This window comes from Ursus americanus, chromosome 31 (assembly GCF_024610735.1).
Source record: "Ursus americanus isolate L20-20 chromosome 31, mUrsAme1.1.p, whole genome shotgun sequence".
Classification (NCBI taxonomy): domain Eukaryota; kingdom Metazoa; phylum Chordata; class Mammalia; order Carnivora; family Ursidae; genus Ursus; species Ursus americanus.
Genome location: NC_142157.1, coordinates 19,672,967 through 19,688,818, shown reverse-complemented (window position 1 = coordinate 19,688,818; position 15,852 = coordinate 19,672,967). Strand labels below are relative to the sequence as shown.

The 15,852-nt window shown below is 37.9% G+C and overlaps 1 protein-coding gene across 4 annotated transcripts in view; it reads left to right on the top strand.

The window, feature by feature from the left end:
- Positions 1-15,852, top strand: part of LOC123785611 (MAM and LDL-receptor class A domain-containing protein 1) — a 660,266-nt gene that overhangs the window by 485,768 nt on the left and 158,646 nt on the right. For all 4 annotated transcript variants that reach the window (XM_087857640.1, XM_087857642.1, XM_087857641.1 and 1 more), the window contains one exon: positions 7,200-7,401. In XM_087857640.1, the coding sequence (XP_087713766.1) occupies positions 7,200-7,401 (202 nt within the window). The remainder of the gene's footprint in view (positions 1-7,199; positions 7,402-15,852) is intronic.

The window sequence follows — 15,852 nt, the reverse complement described above, 5'->3', positions numbered from 1 at the left end:
TGAAATAGTTTTAGTTTTTTCTTGTGATTTCTTCTTTAACCCATGTGTTATTAAGAAGTGTGTTGTATAATCTCTGAAGTATTTTTGGGTTTCCCATATATCTTCCTGTTACTGTTTTCTAGTTAAACTCCATTGTGATCTGAGAGCATACACTGTGTGATTTCTGTTCTTCCAAATTTGCTACAGTGTATTTGAAGGCTCAGAATGTCATCAGTCTTTCTGAGTATTCCCTGTGAATTTGAGAGGAATGTGTCTTCTCTTGTTGCTGCCTGAAGTATTCTATAAATGTAAAGTTGATTGACACTGTTCAGTTCAACTATGCCCTTACTGATTTGCTGCCTCCTGATTGTCAATTACTGTTAGAAGGATGTTGAAGCTCCAATTATATGTGTGGATTCATCTGTGTCTCCTTGCCACTCTTCCAGTTATTGTCTCAGGCATTTGACATTGTGCTATTAGGTGCATACATATGCGGGCTGCTATCTTTTTAGAGGATTGACCACGTCTTGATTTTGTAATACCCTGTTTGTCCCTAATAATTTTTCTTTCTCTGAAATTTGCTCTGCCCAAAGTTAACACAACTTTTCCAGCTTTCTTTTCATTAATATTAACATGGTATATCTTTATCCTTTCACTTTTAACCTATTTGTATCCTTATATTTAACTTGAGGGTTTTTTTTTTTTTAAGTTTTATTCATTTGTGTGTGTGTGTGAGAGAGAGAGAGAGGGAAAGAGAGAGAAAGAGCGTGCACAAGCAGGGGGAGCAGCAGAGAGAGAGGGAGAAGCAGGCTCCCTGATGAACAAGGAGCCTGTTGCAGGACTTGATCCCAGGACCCTGAATATGACCTGAGCCGAAGGCAGATGCTTAACCAACTGAACCACCCAGGCACTGAGTTTCTTATAAATGACATATTGTTGGGTCTTTTTTTAAAAATCCACTATAACGGGGGCGCCTGGGTGGCACAGTCATTAAGGGTCTGCCTTCAGCTCAGGGCGTGATCCTGGCATTCTGGGATTGAGCCCCACATCAGGCTTCTCCGCTAGGAACCTGCTTCTTCCTCTCCCACTCCCCCTGCTGTGTTCCCTCTCTAACTGGCTATCTCTCTGTCAAATAAATAAATAAAATCTTAAAAAAAAAAAATCCACTATAACGATCTCTTTAATTGGTATATTTAGAAAACTAACATTTAAAGTGATTATTGGTAGTTGGGTTAATATCTAGTATATTTGTTTCTCTTTTGTACTTGTTGACCTTGTTCTTTTTTTGTTTGTTTGGTTTTTAGTCCTCTACTCTTTTTTGCCTTTGTTTTAATTGAGGGTTTTGTGTGATTCCTTTTTTTCTCCTTTCGTAGCATATCAGTTATGCTTCTGTTTAAACTTTATTTTTTCTAATTTTTGGCCTATGAATTTGCAATATGCATTTCTAAGTAACCTACTTTCAAATAACATTATGTCACTTCATGAATAGTACAAGAACATTATAAAGAGTATTTTCAAGTCCTCCCTTCTATTCTTATAACATGTTGCCATTCATTTATTTCATTTACCCCAAAACTAAAATCACTGAATACATTCTTGCTATTATTATTTTGAACAAACTGTTACCTGTTGGATCAATTAATAACAAAAAAGTAAAATATTCTGTTTACTTCATTTATTCTTCTCTAACGTTCTTCTTTGTGTAAATTGGATTTTCTGACTGATATAATTTTCATTCTCTCTAAAGAATTTATCTTAACTTTACTTGTAAGGCAGATGGACTAATAAAAGATTGTTTTAACTTATGTTTGCTGAGAAAATCTTTATTCTTTAATTTGGTGGATAATTTTATTGGATACAGAATTCCAGATGGGAGTCTTTTTTTTTTTTCCTCCTATCAGTACTTTAAATATTTTTATTACAGTCTCTTTTTGTTGGCATAGTTTCTAAAAAGAAGTCTGATGTAATTCTTACCCTTGCTTCACTGTAATTAAGGTATTTACCCTCCCCAATGCCCTGTGGCTTCTCTCAAGATTTTCTCCTTTTCTTTGATTCTCTGCAATTTAATATTATATGCCAAGGTGTAGATAAATATTTGGTGGTCACAGATCTTCCAGGATCTATGGTTTGGTGTTTATCATTAATTTTGGAAAATTATCATTCATTATCACTTAAAATATTTCTTCTGTTCTTTCTCTTCTCCTGGTATTTACATTACAGCATATTACACCTTTTGGAACCATCCCACAGTTCTTGGACATTCCATTTCATTTTTTTCAGTCTTTTTTTTTTTTCACATTTAAGATTTAGTAGTTACTATTGAACATATCTTCAAGCTCACTCATTCTTTCCTGTATGCAATCTATTGATGAGCCCATCAAAGGCATGTTTCATTTCTGTTAGAGTAATTTTTTTTTATTTCTAGCATTCCTTTTGATTATTTCTTAGTTTCCATCTCTCTGTTTTTGCTGTCCCTCCATTCTTGCATACTGTCTACTTTTTCCGTTAGAGCCCTTACCTTATTAATTATACCTATATTAATTCCCTTCTTGATAATTCCAGCATTTCTACCATATCTAAATCAGGTTCTGATGCTTGCTCTGTCTCTTCAAATTGTGTTTTTTGTCTTTTTTTGACAGACTGACATGATGTACTGGGTAAAAGGAATTAGGCCTTCAGCGTGAGGTTTTATATGTATCTGGCTAGAGGTTAGGATATGTTTACTCTTTGCTGTAGCTGTAGATGTCAGTTATAATTTCCCTGTTGTCTTTATTTTTGTCTTCACTGTTCTCCTTGGGTTTCCAGAGAGATTTATTTGTAAACAAGGCCTGCAGTGTGCTTGTATTCCCCTGTTCTTACACAGAAGCCCTACTCATGTGCTGGTAAGTTGTGGGGCCTATGATTAGGTCTCCGTGAGTCTTTAAGTGCCACTGGGTTGTATCCTTCGTAATTGCCTCTCAGGTTTTTTGGGTTTTTTGTTTGTTTGCTTGCTTATTTGTTTGTTTATGTCCACTCCTGAGGTAAGACGGGAAGGCTAGAAGTTGCTGGAATTGCTTCTTGCCCTTTTCCCACCTGCAATGCTACTAGGAGCTGGAGTTAGGTGTTTTCCTTTCTCCAGTTTGGTTAAACCCCAGTAAGTTACAGTCTCTTTAAGTGATTTGTCTTGAGGGTTGGTCTTGCTAAGAAGAACAGAATGCTTTGGGTATATATATCATAATGGCTAATTTTCCCTTTATTTGCCAAAATTTTGAGGGAGTTTTTCTCTAATTTTCAATACAAGAAACTGATGGGGCTCTTAGAGATCAAACTCACAGAAGAGTAGGGTCCCTTCAGGAATGTTTAACCTTGAAACTTGTCTACAGTGAGCCTCCAGCAATTCATCAGTTTCAGTCCAGGTTTTCCTCCCCTGCTACTGGTTCCTGCAGGAGTTTCTGTCCTTGGGCTTCCGCCCCAGTAAGCTGTGATTCTTTATGTTCACCTATTAATCTCTCTAATTTTGGGGGCAGTGGTCATGATGGCTCTGTGACATCAATTGTTTGATGGATCTAAGAAGAGCTATGGATTTTCAGCTCAGCTTTTTTCTTATTGTTAGGACCAGTGTGATGATTTCTAATCTCTTTTATATGCCATATGAAGGATGGAAGCCTGTGCTGTGTACGAGTAATGGATTGTTTAAAATCTCTCTACAACTCTAATTCCAGATTTGTAGAGGGTAGTCAGTGATCCTACTCTACATTCACACATGTAGTAGGCTTCATGTAACATATGTGAATGTGCTAAAAATTTTCATTAATATGGATAATGTTATTTCTCTTTTATTAAATAAGTTTAATGCCTATAACCTCTTCGTTTTGAAGGAAATTTCCCTTTTCATTACTTTTGATTTTTTTCTTTCTTCTGTTATATAAATTTGAGTGTTTTCAAACGAAGCCATGGGAAACCATGCACTGATAAGGACTAAATGTAGCTCACGTCATTACTTTACCCTGTCAGTGGTGATTAAAGAACCGACATCTGGCAGAACAGCTGAGAGTAACTGGGACCAAGTAAAGCCAAGGTTTCATCTTGTTGCTTCATTTCATGCACTAATTTCAATAAGCTAAATACATAGTGAAATGGATATAGTGTTTCTGATATCTGGAAGTATTCACTGGGAGACTCTAAGTCAACACCAGCCTACCTTCCATGTTGCAGGCACTTGGAGATTGTGACTGGCTGCAGGAGAGAAACTTCAGGAAAATCTTCTAATCGGGTTCTCTTAGTTCTTTAACAGAAAAACCTGCATACTTGGGTATTGTCAAGATAGCTGCTCTCTGGTTTCCATACTGTTCTGTAATTTAATCATTAACTCATATTTTCTATTACCTCATCATATCTTTTGTTAAATGTTTTCCTCCAAAGGTATGCTCACTCTAAGTAAGTGTTGAGGCGTTTCCTCCTCAACAAAACTTATCATATATTGAATTGAATATTATTATAATATTTCTATTTAAATGAGATATCATTTTATTCTGTGTTGTGATTTAGCAAGTTCTCTTCAAGTTTTCCCTGCCCTATATCATAAGCAGTTACAATTATAATATCATCCTTGAATATAATATCTTGATTTAATATCTAAACATTATAATATTTTATTTACATATTCTTTGAATCCATATTTTTTATAAAAATCATGATAAAATGATTGTTTTATAATACATAATTTAGACTATTATTATATTAACGGGTATGTGTCCAACCAGAATTTAGAATATCAGAATAGACATATCCAAATTATTTGTCCAGCAGCTGATTTTAGAAACTATTTCAAATAATAAGTTATTATTGCAACATAAGTTGGTTTTCAGCAAAATGTGTGTAATAAGATATAAAATTAGGAACAAATTAAAATTATTTTTCAAGGATATTAGTCACTTTCCTTTTTCAAAGTAATAGATTTTTGAAAAATAAGTATTTTGCTGGCAATTATCACAAAAATTTCTCTTAAGATAATGAATATTGTTTTCATTGAAAAACAGAAATAAATAATATTAGCCTTTTGTGGGTTTCTCATTTGCCATAAAAAAACCCCAGCATTATATAGAGCACTTAAGTGATCATCCTATTTTTACCATTGGCCATTGTGGCTACAGAAACACTGGATATAACATGCAATTATTCATTTTAATGCATTGGTAATATTATAAGTACATATTACAATTGAAACAATTCATGAGATTGTCAAAAAGTTTCACTGGAATTAAGTAGTGAATTAGTGATGTTGATCAGAATGAATGCGGACTGTGGTAGGGTGAAATACTGGGTAGCATAGGTTGAAGTCTATTAGAGAGGTAACGCTCATGATGGAGCGCAGGGGGAGGGAGAAGAGGCAGGGGATGTCATGGTGGATTTAGGAGAAGCAGAGTAAAAGGAGAATGAGGGAAATAAAATTTGACAAGAGCATATAAGATTAATTGAAGATTAAGATGACTGAAAAAAATTAATTGAAAAACAATAAAAATAGATATATTAATATAATACATTTTTACTAGGGTTTTGAAAAAAGCAAAAAGTGTTGGGTTGTGTTTTCATGTAATTTGGTTTTCTGAATTGGTTTTTCCAGGAAAAGAGTTATAAAATAAATAAAATAATGCCATTCCCTTTTAAATCTTTATGTTGTAACTCAGGATTTATGAAGGGAAAAAAGGAGATAATTCAACTTAGGTTAACTTTATAAAGTTGTCCTGCTATCACATTGAATTGGAAGCTTCTTACCTTTTCATTTTTTTTTTAAATGGAAGAAATTTGTATTTATTTGAGAAGTAGGTACCCACCAGATCTTAGACCTTTGGGATGAGTGTCTGCTTACGTGTGAGACTGGAAACACTCAGTTGACCCAGATTCCCTTCATACTGACTTTTAGTTTATTTCATTTATTGAGGGATCAATATAAAAAGTGCTTTTCTCTTAGGAAATGTGTGCTTCTTCATACTGTTGATGTTAAATCTCACTTTTCAGGTTTCCAAATTTTGGGCACGTTTCTATTTTTCTTTCTCTATGATCATCTTGATGTATTTTTAATTTTTTTTTTAACTTCCATTAGTAGCTGGATTTCTGACTTAGACTTTGTAATAGTGAACAGTAGCAGCATGCTAGTTTCTGGCTCTAGGTAATTTGGTGGCTCTGGGGAGTATTTCTGGAATGCCATATAATATCATATCATTACATGCAACAGAATGAGTGGTGTTATTTTCTCCTGATAGTATAAAATTTGGATAAACTTTTGCAGGATAAATTATCTTTAGATAAATTTTGATACTAAGAAAAAAAGTGAGAAAGTAGGATTTTTTAGTAGGGAGCCATGTCATTGGACAAAAATATTGTTGCAGTAGAAGAAAATTCCTATTATGTGTTTTCCTTTCTCTGAGTCATATTTTTCCCCATGTGAAAGAAAGAGTTGTGTAAGTGATTGCTAACATACATTTATACATATGTATATATGTATATATTTCTAGGGAAATGATAACTGAAAGTTAGGTACAGAAAGGTAATGTAGAAAAATATGTTTATAGCCTTGACTGTTTTCGTTGTTTAAAATACAGATTTTTTTTTTTGAAGAGCACTAGGAAATGGCACTTTTTGTTTTGTTTTGAATTGTTTTTTACTGTTCAAAAAGATTATTAGAACTTGGCCTGGTGGTTGGTTTCAAAGCTAACTTTATTGCTATTTCACTTTTTATGTGTTGAATCTGTTAGTCCTTGTATTTAAAAAGCCCTGGGTATTGATGTTAGGTAGTTAATTCAGGAAGATTCCCTATTTATCAAAATAGTAAATATGTTCTGCACATTACTCTGGCTTCTGAAATGACTGTATATGGTCATGTTAACCTATGATAAGTGTTCTTTTAAAACAACCTTGGGGAAACATAGACAAAGTCCTTTAGCAACGAGAAATTCTAGTTTTATAGCTCCTTCCTGCTCTTTTAGATTCTTAAGATAGTTACAGGTTTTGGCCGTGATACACAGAAATTGGCATGAGAAAAACAAACAAAGGTCTGACTACTTAAAGAAAATATAACTCACTCTGTAACCCCAATTTGTGCAGATAGAACGTATTATAGTCAAGGTGTCATGCTGTCCCATTGCCAGACTCCGTTCTTCCATTAACAACCAGGACGCCCATATATCTCTACCATCCAAACCATAAGGAGTCACCTTTTCTTTTTTTGCCCCCCTTATTAGGTATATACCATTGAGGAATCTGGGCTAAACATCCTCGTGTGGTCAGTGATTGGAAACAAAAGAACCGGTTGGATGTATGGACATGTACCTCTCTCCAGTAACAGTGCATTTAAAGTGGCATTTGAAGCTGATTTGGCTGGAAAGGAGGACATCTTTATTGCCCTTGATGACATCACTTTCACCCCAGAATGTGTCTTTGGAGGTAAGTGGTTTCTTTAGTAGATGGGGTGTGCAAGGATTGTTCTTACTATTCAAATATCGAAGAACTGGGACTTCCTGATGAATAACATTTGTTTCCAGGTCCAGTAGTATTCATACATTGACGGCAGAGCAGTATATGTTGTAGGAGGTAAAGTTTTTCTGCCCATGAGCTTAACCATCAAGTTTCCATGTCCTCTAGGCAACCAAATTACTTTGATTACAGTCCTTTAAGAGACATAGGGGGAAGTTAGTTTCATTAGAAGGACATTGTTGTCTACTTTCTTTATTTCTAAAGGTTCACAAGAACTACACAAGGTAAGGATCCTTCTGCTCACCTATCATCTTCCAAAGTGTCTTTTCCATCCATATAATCTTTCCCCTATTCCCTGGGTCATTTCCCTTCTCCTCACTGTTTCTACTGTACAATCTAGAATTCTTAGTCAAAACAAGAGTCTTGTCAATAATGCTTTTTGAAAGAAATCACCCCCTTAACTGAAATCTGAATTTCTGCTATTTATGATGCTTCCGCCTAAGTGGCCGTTTGTTCTTTATAAAGTCTTCATATTTTCAATGTTAAATAATAGGGTCATTGTCTTTCTGGCTACCCTATGCCTCATTCGAAATTTTATTTTTACAGAGTTATTTAGAAGTTTCTTCTTTCTGGGGCGCCTGGCTGGCTCTGTCTGTAGAGCATGTAACTCTTGATCTCGGGTTGTAAGTTCGAGCCCTGCACTAAGTGTAGAGATTACTTTAAAAAAAATAGAAATTAAAAAAAATTAAGCTTCTTCTTTTTAAGGCCACACATCTGAGTTCTTATCCTCCTAATTGTCTTTCTCTGGATCCTAAATCCTGGGCAATTTCAACTTCCAGGTCATTCAGCCTTTATAAAATGTTGACCTTTTCAATTCTAGTTACCTTCATAAATATTCTTCCTCCATAACCAGCTTCCACACTTACATCCTGGATCTTATCCTGTCTGAAATTTTAGGGTTGAAAATTTCATCTGATCATTATATCCTCTACTTCCTGATTACTCCTCCTAAACCTGTTTTCAAACATAATTAAGAAGAAAAAATACAATTGCAGATTCTCAGTGCATCTTGCTTTCTTCCATAAAACAGCTGCTTTGTACTTTTCTCCCTAATAATCACAGATCTAGTGATCTAACATCTCAATTCCATTCTCAATCAGCACTTTGAATTATTTTATGTCCAATTTTGTAAAGATACATTTTTGTTCTAATTAAGTGCCAGGCATAGTGCTAAGTATGCCACATGCCTTAACATGTTTATTTATCAGACTAACTCTCTAGAATAAATACAAGTATCCAGGTCATGTTTGGTCATACTGGTTTTATCAGTCTTTGGAATTGGGTTACTATAACCATTTGTATTTTCCAGGCTGCTGCTGGTCGTGCTCATTGGAACCACTAAAACTTTTGCTTTATCACCTTAGCTGGTGGTCAAGGGTCCTATACACATCTATTTCCAATTCCCTGGCACTGCTTTTCTACAATAATCCTCAAATCTCCCAGCTGCTCCCTTGAACTTTCTTTATACTGCCAATGTTCTTATATCATTTGAATAGAAAATAACCCCCTTTCATAACAAACTCCCTTAACCTTTTTTTTTTTTTTTTTTTTTTTACCACCTCTAAATGTGCCTGTATCCACAACCAAACTCTTTTTTTGTCACTATTTGTCTCAGGGAAAACCCTCTGTCTTTCCAAGAGTAGATGTTCTTTTTTTTTTTTAATTTTTTAAATTATATTATGTTAGTCACCATACAGTACATCCCTGGTTTCTGATATAAAGTTCGATGATTCATTAGTTGCATATAACCCCCAGTGCACCATGCAATACATGCCCTCCTTACTACCCATCACCGGTTTATCCCATTCCCCCACCCCTCACCTCTGAAGCCCTCGGTTTGTTTCTCATAGTCCATAGTCTCTCATGCTTCATTCCCGCTTCTGATTACCTCCCCTTTCCTTATCCCTTTCTTCCCCTACTGATCTTCCTAGTTCTTATGTTCCATACATGAGAGAAACCATATGATAATTGTTTTTCTTTGCTTGACTTATTTCACTTAGCATTATCTCCTCCAGTGCCGTCCATGTTGCAGCAAATGTTGAGAAATCGTTCTTCTTGGTAGCTGAGTAATATTCCATTGTATATATGGACCACATCTTCTTAATCCAATCATCTGTTGAAGGGCATCTCGGCTCCTTCCACGATTTAGCTATTGTGGACAATGCTGCTATGAACATTGGGGTACATATGGCCCTTCTCTGCACTACGTCTGTATCTTTGGGATAAATACCCAGTAGTGCAATGGCTGGGTCATAGGGTAGCTCAATTTTTAACTTTTTAAGGGACCTCCACACTGTTTTCCAGAGTGGCTGTACCAACTTGCATTCCCACCAACAATGTAGGAGGGATCCCCTTTCTCCACATCCTCTCCAGCAATTGTTGTTTCTTGCCTTGTCAGTTTTTGCCGTTCTAACTGGTGTAAGGCGGTATCTTAGTGTGGTTTTGATTTGAATTTCACTGATTTTGAACATTTTTTCATGTCTGTTAGCCATTTGTATGTCTTCATTGGAAAAGTGTCTGTTCATATCTTCTGCCCATTTTATGATTTGTTTATTTGTTTCTTATGTATTGAGTTTGAGAAGTTCTTTGTAGATCTTGGATATCAGTCTTTTAACTGTAGCATCATTTGCAAATATATTCTCCCATTCCGTGGGCTGCCTCTTAGTTTTTTTGACTGTTTCCTTGGCTGTGAAGAAGCTTTTTATCTTGATGAAGCCCCACAAGTTCATTTTATCTTTTGTTTCTCTTGCCTTTGGAGATGTGCCATGACAAAGGTTGCTTTGGCCAATGTCGTAGAGGTTGCTGCCTATGTTCTCCTCTATGATTTTGATGGATTCCTGTCTCACATTGAGGTCTTTCAACCATTTGGAGTTTATCTTTGTGTATGGTGTGAGAGAGTGGTCAAGTTTCATTCTTGTGCATGTAGCTATCCAATTTTCCCAGCACCATTTATTGAAGAGACTGTCTTTTTTCCACCAGATGTTTTTTTCCTGCTTTATCAAAGATTAGTTGCCCAAAGAGCCAAGGATCCATTTCTGGGTTCTCTATTCTGTTCCATTGGTCTATGTGTCTGTTTTTGTGCCAGTACCATGCTGTCTTTGTGATCACAGCTTTGTAGTATAGCTCGAAATCCGGCATTGTGGTGCCCCCAGCTTTGTTTTTCCTTTTCAACAGTTCCTTGGCGATTCGGGGCCTTTTCTGGTTCCATACAAATTTAAGGACTATTTGTTCCAGTTCTTTGAAAAATGTCATTGGTATTTTGATCGGGATAGCATTGAAAGTATAGATTGCTGGGGCGCCTGGGTGGCTCAGACGTTAAGCGTCTGCCTTCGGCTCAGGGTGTGATCTTGGTGTTCTGGGATCAAGCCCCGCATTGGGCTCCTACGCTGGGAGCCTGCTTCTTCCTCTCCCATTCCCCCTGCTTGTGTTCCCTCTCTTGCTGGCTGTGTCTCTCTCTGTCAAATAAATAAATAAAATCTTAAAAAAAAAAAATGTAGGTTGCTCTGGGTAGCATGGACATTTTAACTATGTTAATTCTTCCGATCCATGAGCATGGAATATTTTTCCATCTTTTTGTGTCTTCTTCAATGTCTTTCAGGAGTGATCTGTAGTTTCTAGAATATAGATCCTTTACATCTCTGGTTAATTCCAAAGTAATGTATGGTTTTTGGTGCTATTGTAAATGGGATGGATTCCCTAATTGCTCTTTCTTCAGTTTCATTAATCGTGTATAGAAATGCAACTGATTTCTGAGCATTGATTTTTTATCCTGCCACATTACTGAATTGCTCTATAACTTCTAATAGTTTGGGAGTGGATTCTTTTGGGTTTTCCATATAGAGTATCATGTCATCTGCGAAGAGAGACATTTTGAGTTCTTCTTTGCCGATTTGGATACCTTTGATCCCTTTTTGTTGCCTGATTGCTGTTGCAAGGACTTCTAGTACTATGTTGAATAATAGTGGTGAGAGTGGGCATCCTTGTTGTGTTCCTGATCTTAAGGGAAAGGCTTCCAGCTTTTCCCCATTGAGAATGATATTTGCTGTAGGGTTTTCATAGATGGTTTTTATGAGATTGAGGAATGTACCCTCTATCCCTACACTCTGAAGAGTTTTAATCAGGAAAGGATGCTGTATTTTGTCAAATGTTTTTTCTGCATCTATTGAGAGAATCATATGATTTTTGGCTTTTTCCTTCTGGATAAAATCTATGACACTGATGGATTTGCAAATGTTGAACCACCCTTGCATCCCAAGAATGAATCCCACTTGGTCATGATGGATAATCCTTTTAATGTACTGTTGGATTCTATTAGCAGGATCTTGTTGAGAATTTTGGCATCCATATTTATTAGGGAAATCGGTCTGTAATTCTCCTTTTTGATGGGGTCTTTGCCTGGTTTGGGGATCAAGGTAATATTGGCCTCATAGAATGAGTTTGGTAGCTTTCCTTCTGTTTCTATTTTTTTGAAATAGCTTTAGGAGAATAGGTATTATTTCTTCTTTGAATGTTTGGTAGAATTCCCAGGAAAACCGTCCGGTCCTGGAGTTTTGTTTCTTGGAAGGTTGTTTATCACCGTTTCAATCTCTTCATAATTAATTGGCCTGTTTAAAAAATCAATTTCTTCCTGTTTCAGTCTTGGTAGTTTATAGGTTTCCAGGAAGGCCTCCATCTCTTCCAGATTGCTTAATTTATTGGCATAAAGATGTTGATAAAAGTTTCAAATAATCCTTCCAATTTCATTGGTGTTGATTGTGACCTCTCCCTTTTCATTCATAATTTTATTAATTTGGGTCCTTTCTTATTCTTTTGGATAAGTTTTGCCAGTGGTCTGTCAATTTTATTGATTCTTTCAAAGAACCAGCTTCTAGTTCTGTTGATCTGCTCTACTGTACTCCTCGTTTCTAATTCATTGATTTCTGCTCTGATCTTGATCAACTGCTTTCTCGTGCGTGGATTAGGCCTGTCCCTCTGTTGCTGTTCCAGCTTTTTGAGGTGAGAATATAAAAACTGCATTTTTGATTTTTCTATTCTTTTGAGTGAGGCTTGATGGCTATGAATTTTCCCCTTAGGACTGCCTTTGCAGTATCCCATAGATTTTGGACTGTTGTGTTTTCATTCTCGTTGGTCTCCATAAATTGTTTAATTTGATTTTTGATTTCCTGGTTTATCGAGTCATTCCTGAGCAGGATGGTTCTTAGTCTCCAAGTGTTTGAATTTCTTCCAAATTTTTCCTTGTGGTTGAGTTCCAAATTCAAAATGTTGTGGTCTGAGATATGCAGGGAATAATTTCAGTCTTTTGGTATCAGTTGAGACCTATTTTGTGACCCAGAACATGGTCTATTCTTGAGAATGTTCCATGGGCATTAGAATAGAATGAATATTCTTTGGTTCTGAGGTGTAGTGTTCTATATATATCTATGAGGTCCAACTTGTCGAGTATGGCAATCAAAGCCCTTGTTTCTTTGTCGATTTTCTGCATGGGTGCTCTGTCTATTTCTGATAGTGGAGTGTTGAGGTCCCCTACTACTAAAGTATTTTTATCTTTATGTCTCTTTATTGTGGTTAAGAGTTGGCTTGTGTATCTTGCTGCTCCCCTGTTGGGGGCGTATATATTTATAATTGTCATATCCACTTGTTGGATACATCCTTTAAGAATAATATAGTGCCCTTCTGTGTCTCTAACTATAGTCTTTAGTTTAAAATCCTATCTGTCTGGTATGAGAATTGCTACCCCAGCTTTCTTTTGAGGTCCATTGGCGTGAAAGATGGTATTCCATCCCTTTACTTTCAGTCTGAATGTATCTTTAGGTTCAAAATGAGTCTCTTATAGACAGCATATGGATGGGTCATGTCTTTTTATCCAATCTACAACCCTGTGGCGTCTTATGGGACCATTTAAGCCATTTACATTGAGACTGATTATTGAGAGATATGATTTTAATGATGCCATGTTGCCAGTAAAGTCTTTGTTTCTATCGATTGTGACTTTCTGTTCTGTATTACTCTTGGGGCCTTTTTACTTTTATAGAACCCCCCTTAATATCTCCTGTAGGGCTGGTTTCATGGTTACGAAATTGGTCAATGACTGGCAATTCTGGAAGGTGTTTATTTCTCCATCAATTCTGAATGACAGCCTTGCTGGATAAAGGATCCTTGGCTGCATGTTTTTCTCTGAAAGAGCTTTAAAAATGCCCCCCCCCAACCCTTTCTCTCATTCCAGGTCTGTGTAGACAGGTCTGATGTAATTCTGATACCTTTGCCTTCGTATGTGAGAAATTTCTTTGCCCTGGCCGCTTTCTTTTTTTTTTTTTTTTTAAGATTTTATTTTTTATTTATTTGACAGAGATAGACAGCCAGCGAGAGAGGGAACATAAGCAGGGCGAGTGGGAGAGGAAGAAGCAGGCTCATAGCGGAGAAGCCTGATGTGGGGCTCGATCCCATAACACCGGGATCACTCCCTGAGCCGAAGGCAGATGCTTAACCGCTGTGCCACCCAGGCGCCCCATGCCCTGGCCGCTTTCAAAACTGTGTCCTTGGATCTAATATTTGCGAAATGCACTATGACGTGATGTGGCGTAGGTTTGTCGTGGTTGAGCTGGGGAGGGGTCTTCTCTGCCTCTTGGACACGAATGTTTATTTCCTTTGCTGGATTAGGGAAGTTTTCAGCTACAATTTGTTCAAATATCTCTTCTAGACCTCTGTTTTTCTCCTCCCCCTCAGGGATGCCGATGATTCTGACAATGGAACATTTCATTGAGTCAGTAATCTCCCGTAACCTACATTCTTGAGATTGGATTTTTTTGAGCCCAGTTTCTATTTTAGCTTTCTCTTCTACTAACCCATCCTCCAATTCACTGATACGTTCTTCTGCCTCATTCACCCTGGCCGTCAGAGCCTCTAGTTTTGACTGCATTTGGCTCATAGAATTTTTAATTTCCTTTTTTTTTTAATGATTTTTTATTATATTATGTTATTCACCATACAGTACATCCCCGGTTTCCGATATAAAGTTCGATGACTCATTAGTTTCGTATAACACCCAGTGCACCATGCCAGATTTGCTCTCATTTCCGCCCTTAGAGATTCCTTATTCTCATTAACATTTTCGTTAATACTTTTTTCAAGTCTACACATCATCTTGACCATTGTTACTCTGAATTCCGTTTCTGATAATTTGGTTATATCCATATCCATTAGTTCTGTGGCAGAGGCCACAGACTCATTGTCTTTTCTTTGGTGGGGGGGGACTTCTCCTTCTCGTCATTCTGATGAGGAGAGGTTGCGGGGTTTTCCGGAGCCCAAATTATTGACCGGGACTGAGGCAGTGCGCCCTTGTTTTATAGGGATCTTAGGGATATGGGCTTCCTGATGTTTCAGCCTGCTTTCTGGGGGAGGGGCCTGCCACGCTGATACTCAGGCAGCCCTGTTTGGGTAGAGTCTCCGTGTCCCCTGCGAGGGGGTACGGGGATGGGCACACTGTGAGCCGGTCTTTCCAGGCTTTTGTTCTCTGGCAGCTTTCCCTGGCGGTTTGCTGTGCCTCTTCTGAGAGTCAGAGCAGCAGTGGCCGAATATCAGCCTCTGTCTCAGAACAGAGGGATCGCGGACCATTCTCCCCTGATGTTCTGGCCACTTTAACTCTGTTACTATTGGTGCTGCTCAACCCTGCAGCGTTCCCGGGATGCGTGCCCCACACCCAGCGTCCCAGCCCTCACTTCCAGGGCCGGTTCGTCTCTGTCCTTTGTGTTTCTAACACCGCCAGCCTCCAGCTGCCAGCCACCCCTGCGTGCTCCCAGAGCTCCCAGTCTCAGTCTGGATCCAGTGAGCGCACCAGAGCTCCGTTTCAGTCTGGTTGCACACGTTCCTGGGCTCACGATCTCAGTCAGCTCTCTTGTGGGTGCTGTCCGTGAGTCCGCCTGCTCCCCGGTGCAGGTGGCTACTGCTTCCCGGCGCACGAACGTGGCGGCTCCCTCCCCCTTCCGTTTATCTTCCGATATCTGTGCATGGTTTCACGGCTCCCCGCTTCGTATCTCAATACTCAGCGCTGGAGATGTTCATTTGTAGAGATCTAGATGTATCTTCCTGCGTCTCAGGCTGATTCCGTGGATGTTCAGGCTGGTCTGGTACCTATCCAGCTCGACTCAGGGAACCGGCTGAAAAAGGGGACCCCTACTCCTCCGCCATCTTAACTCCTCCTTCCCCTAGAGTAAATGTTCTTGATCATTTCCATTCTTAGTTTCTCCCAGTCACTGTTCCATCAGTCTTCTCTGTCCTGTATCTTCCCTTTCTTTCCTTCCCCTACTTCTTCTTAGCTCTTGTCACACACACGCAAACATACATACATACATATATGTATACATA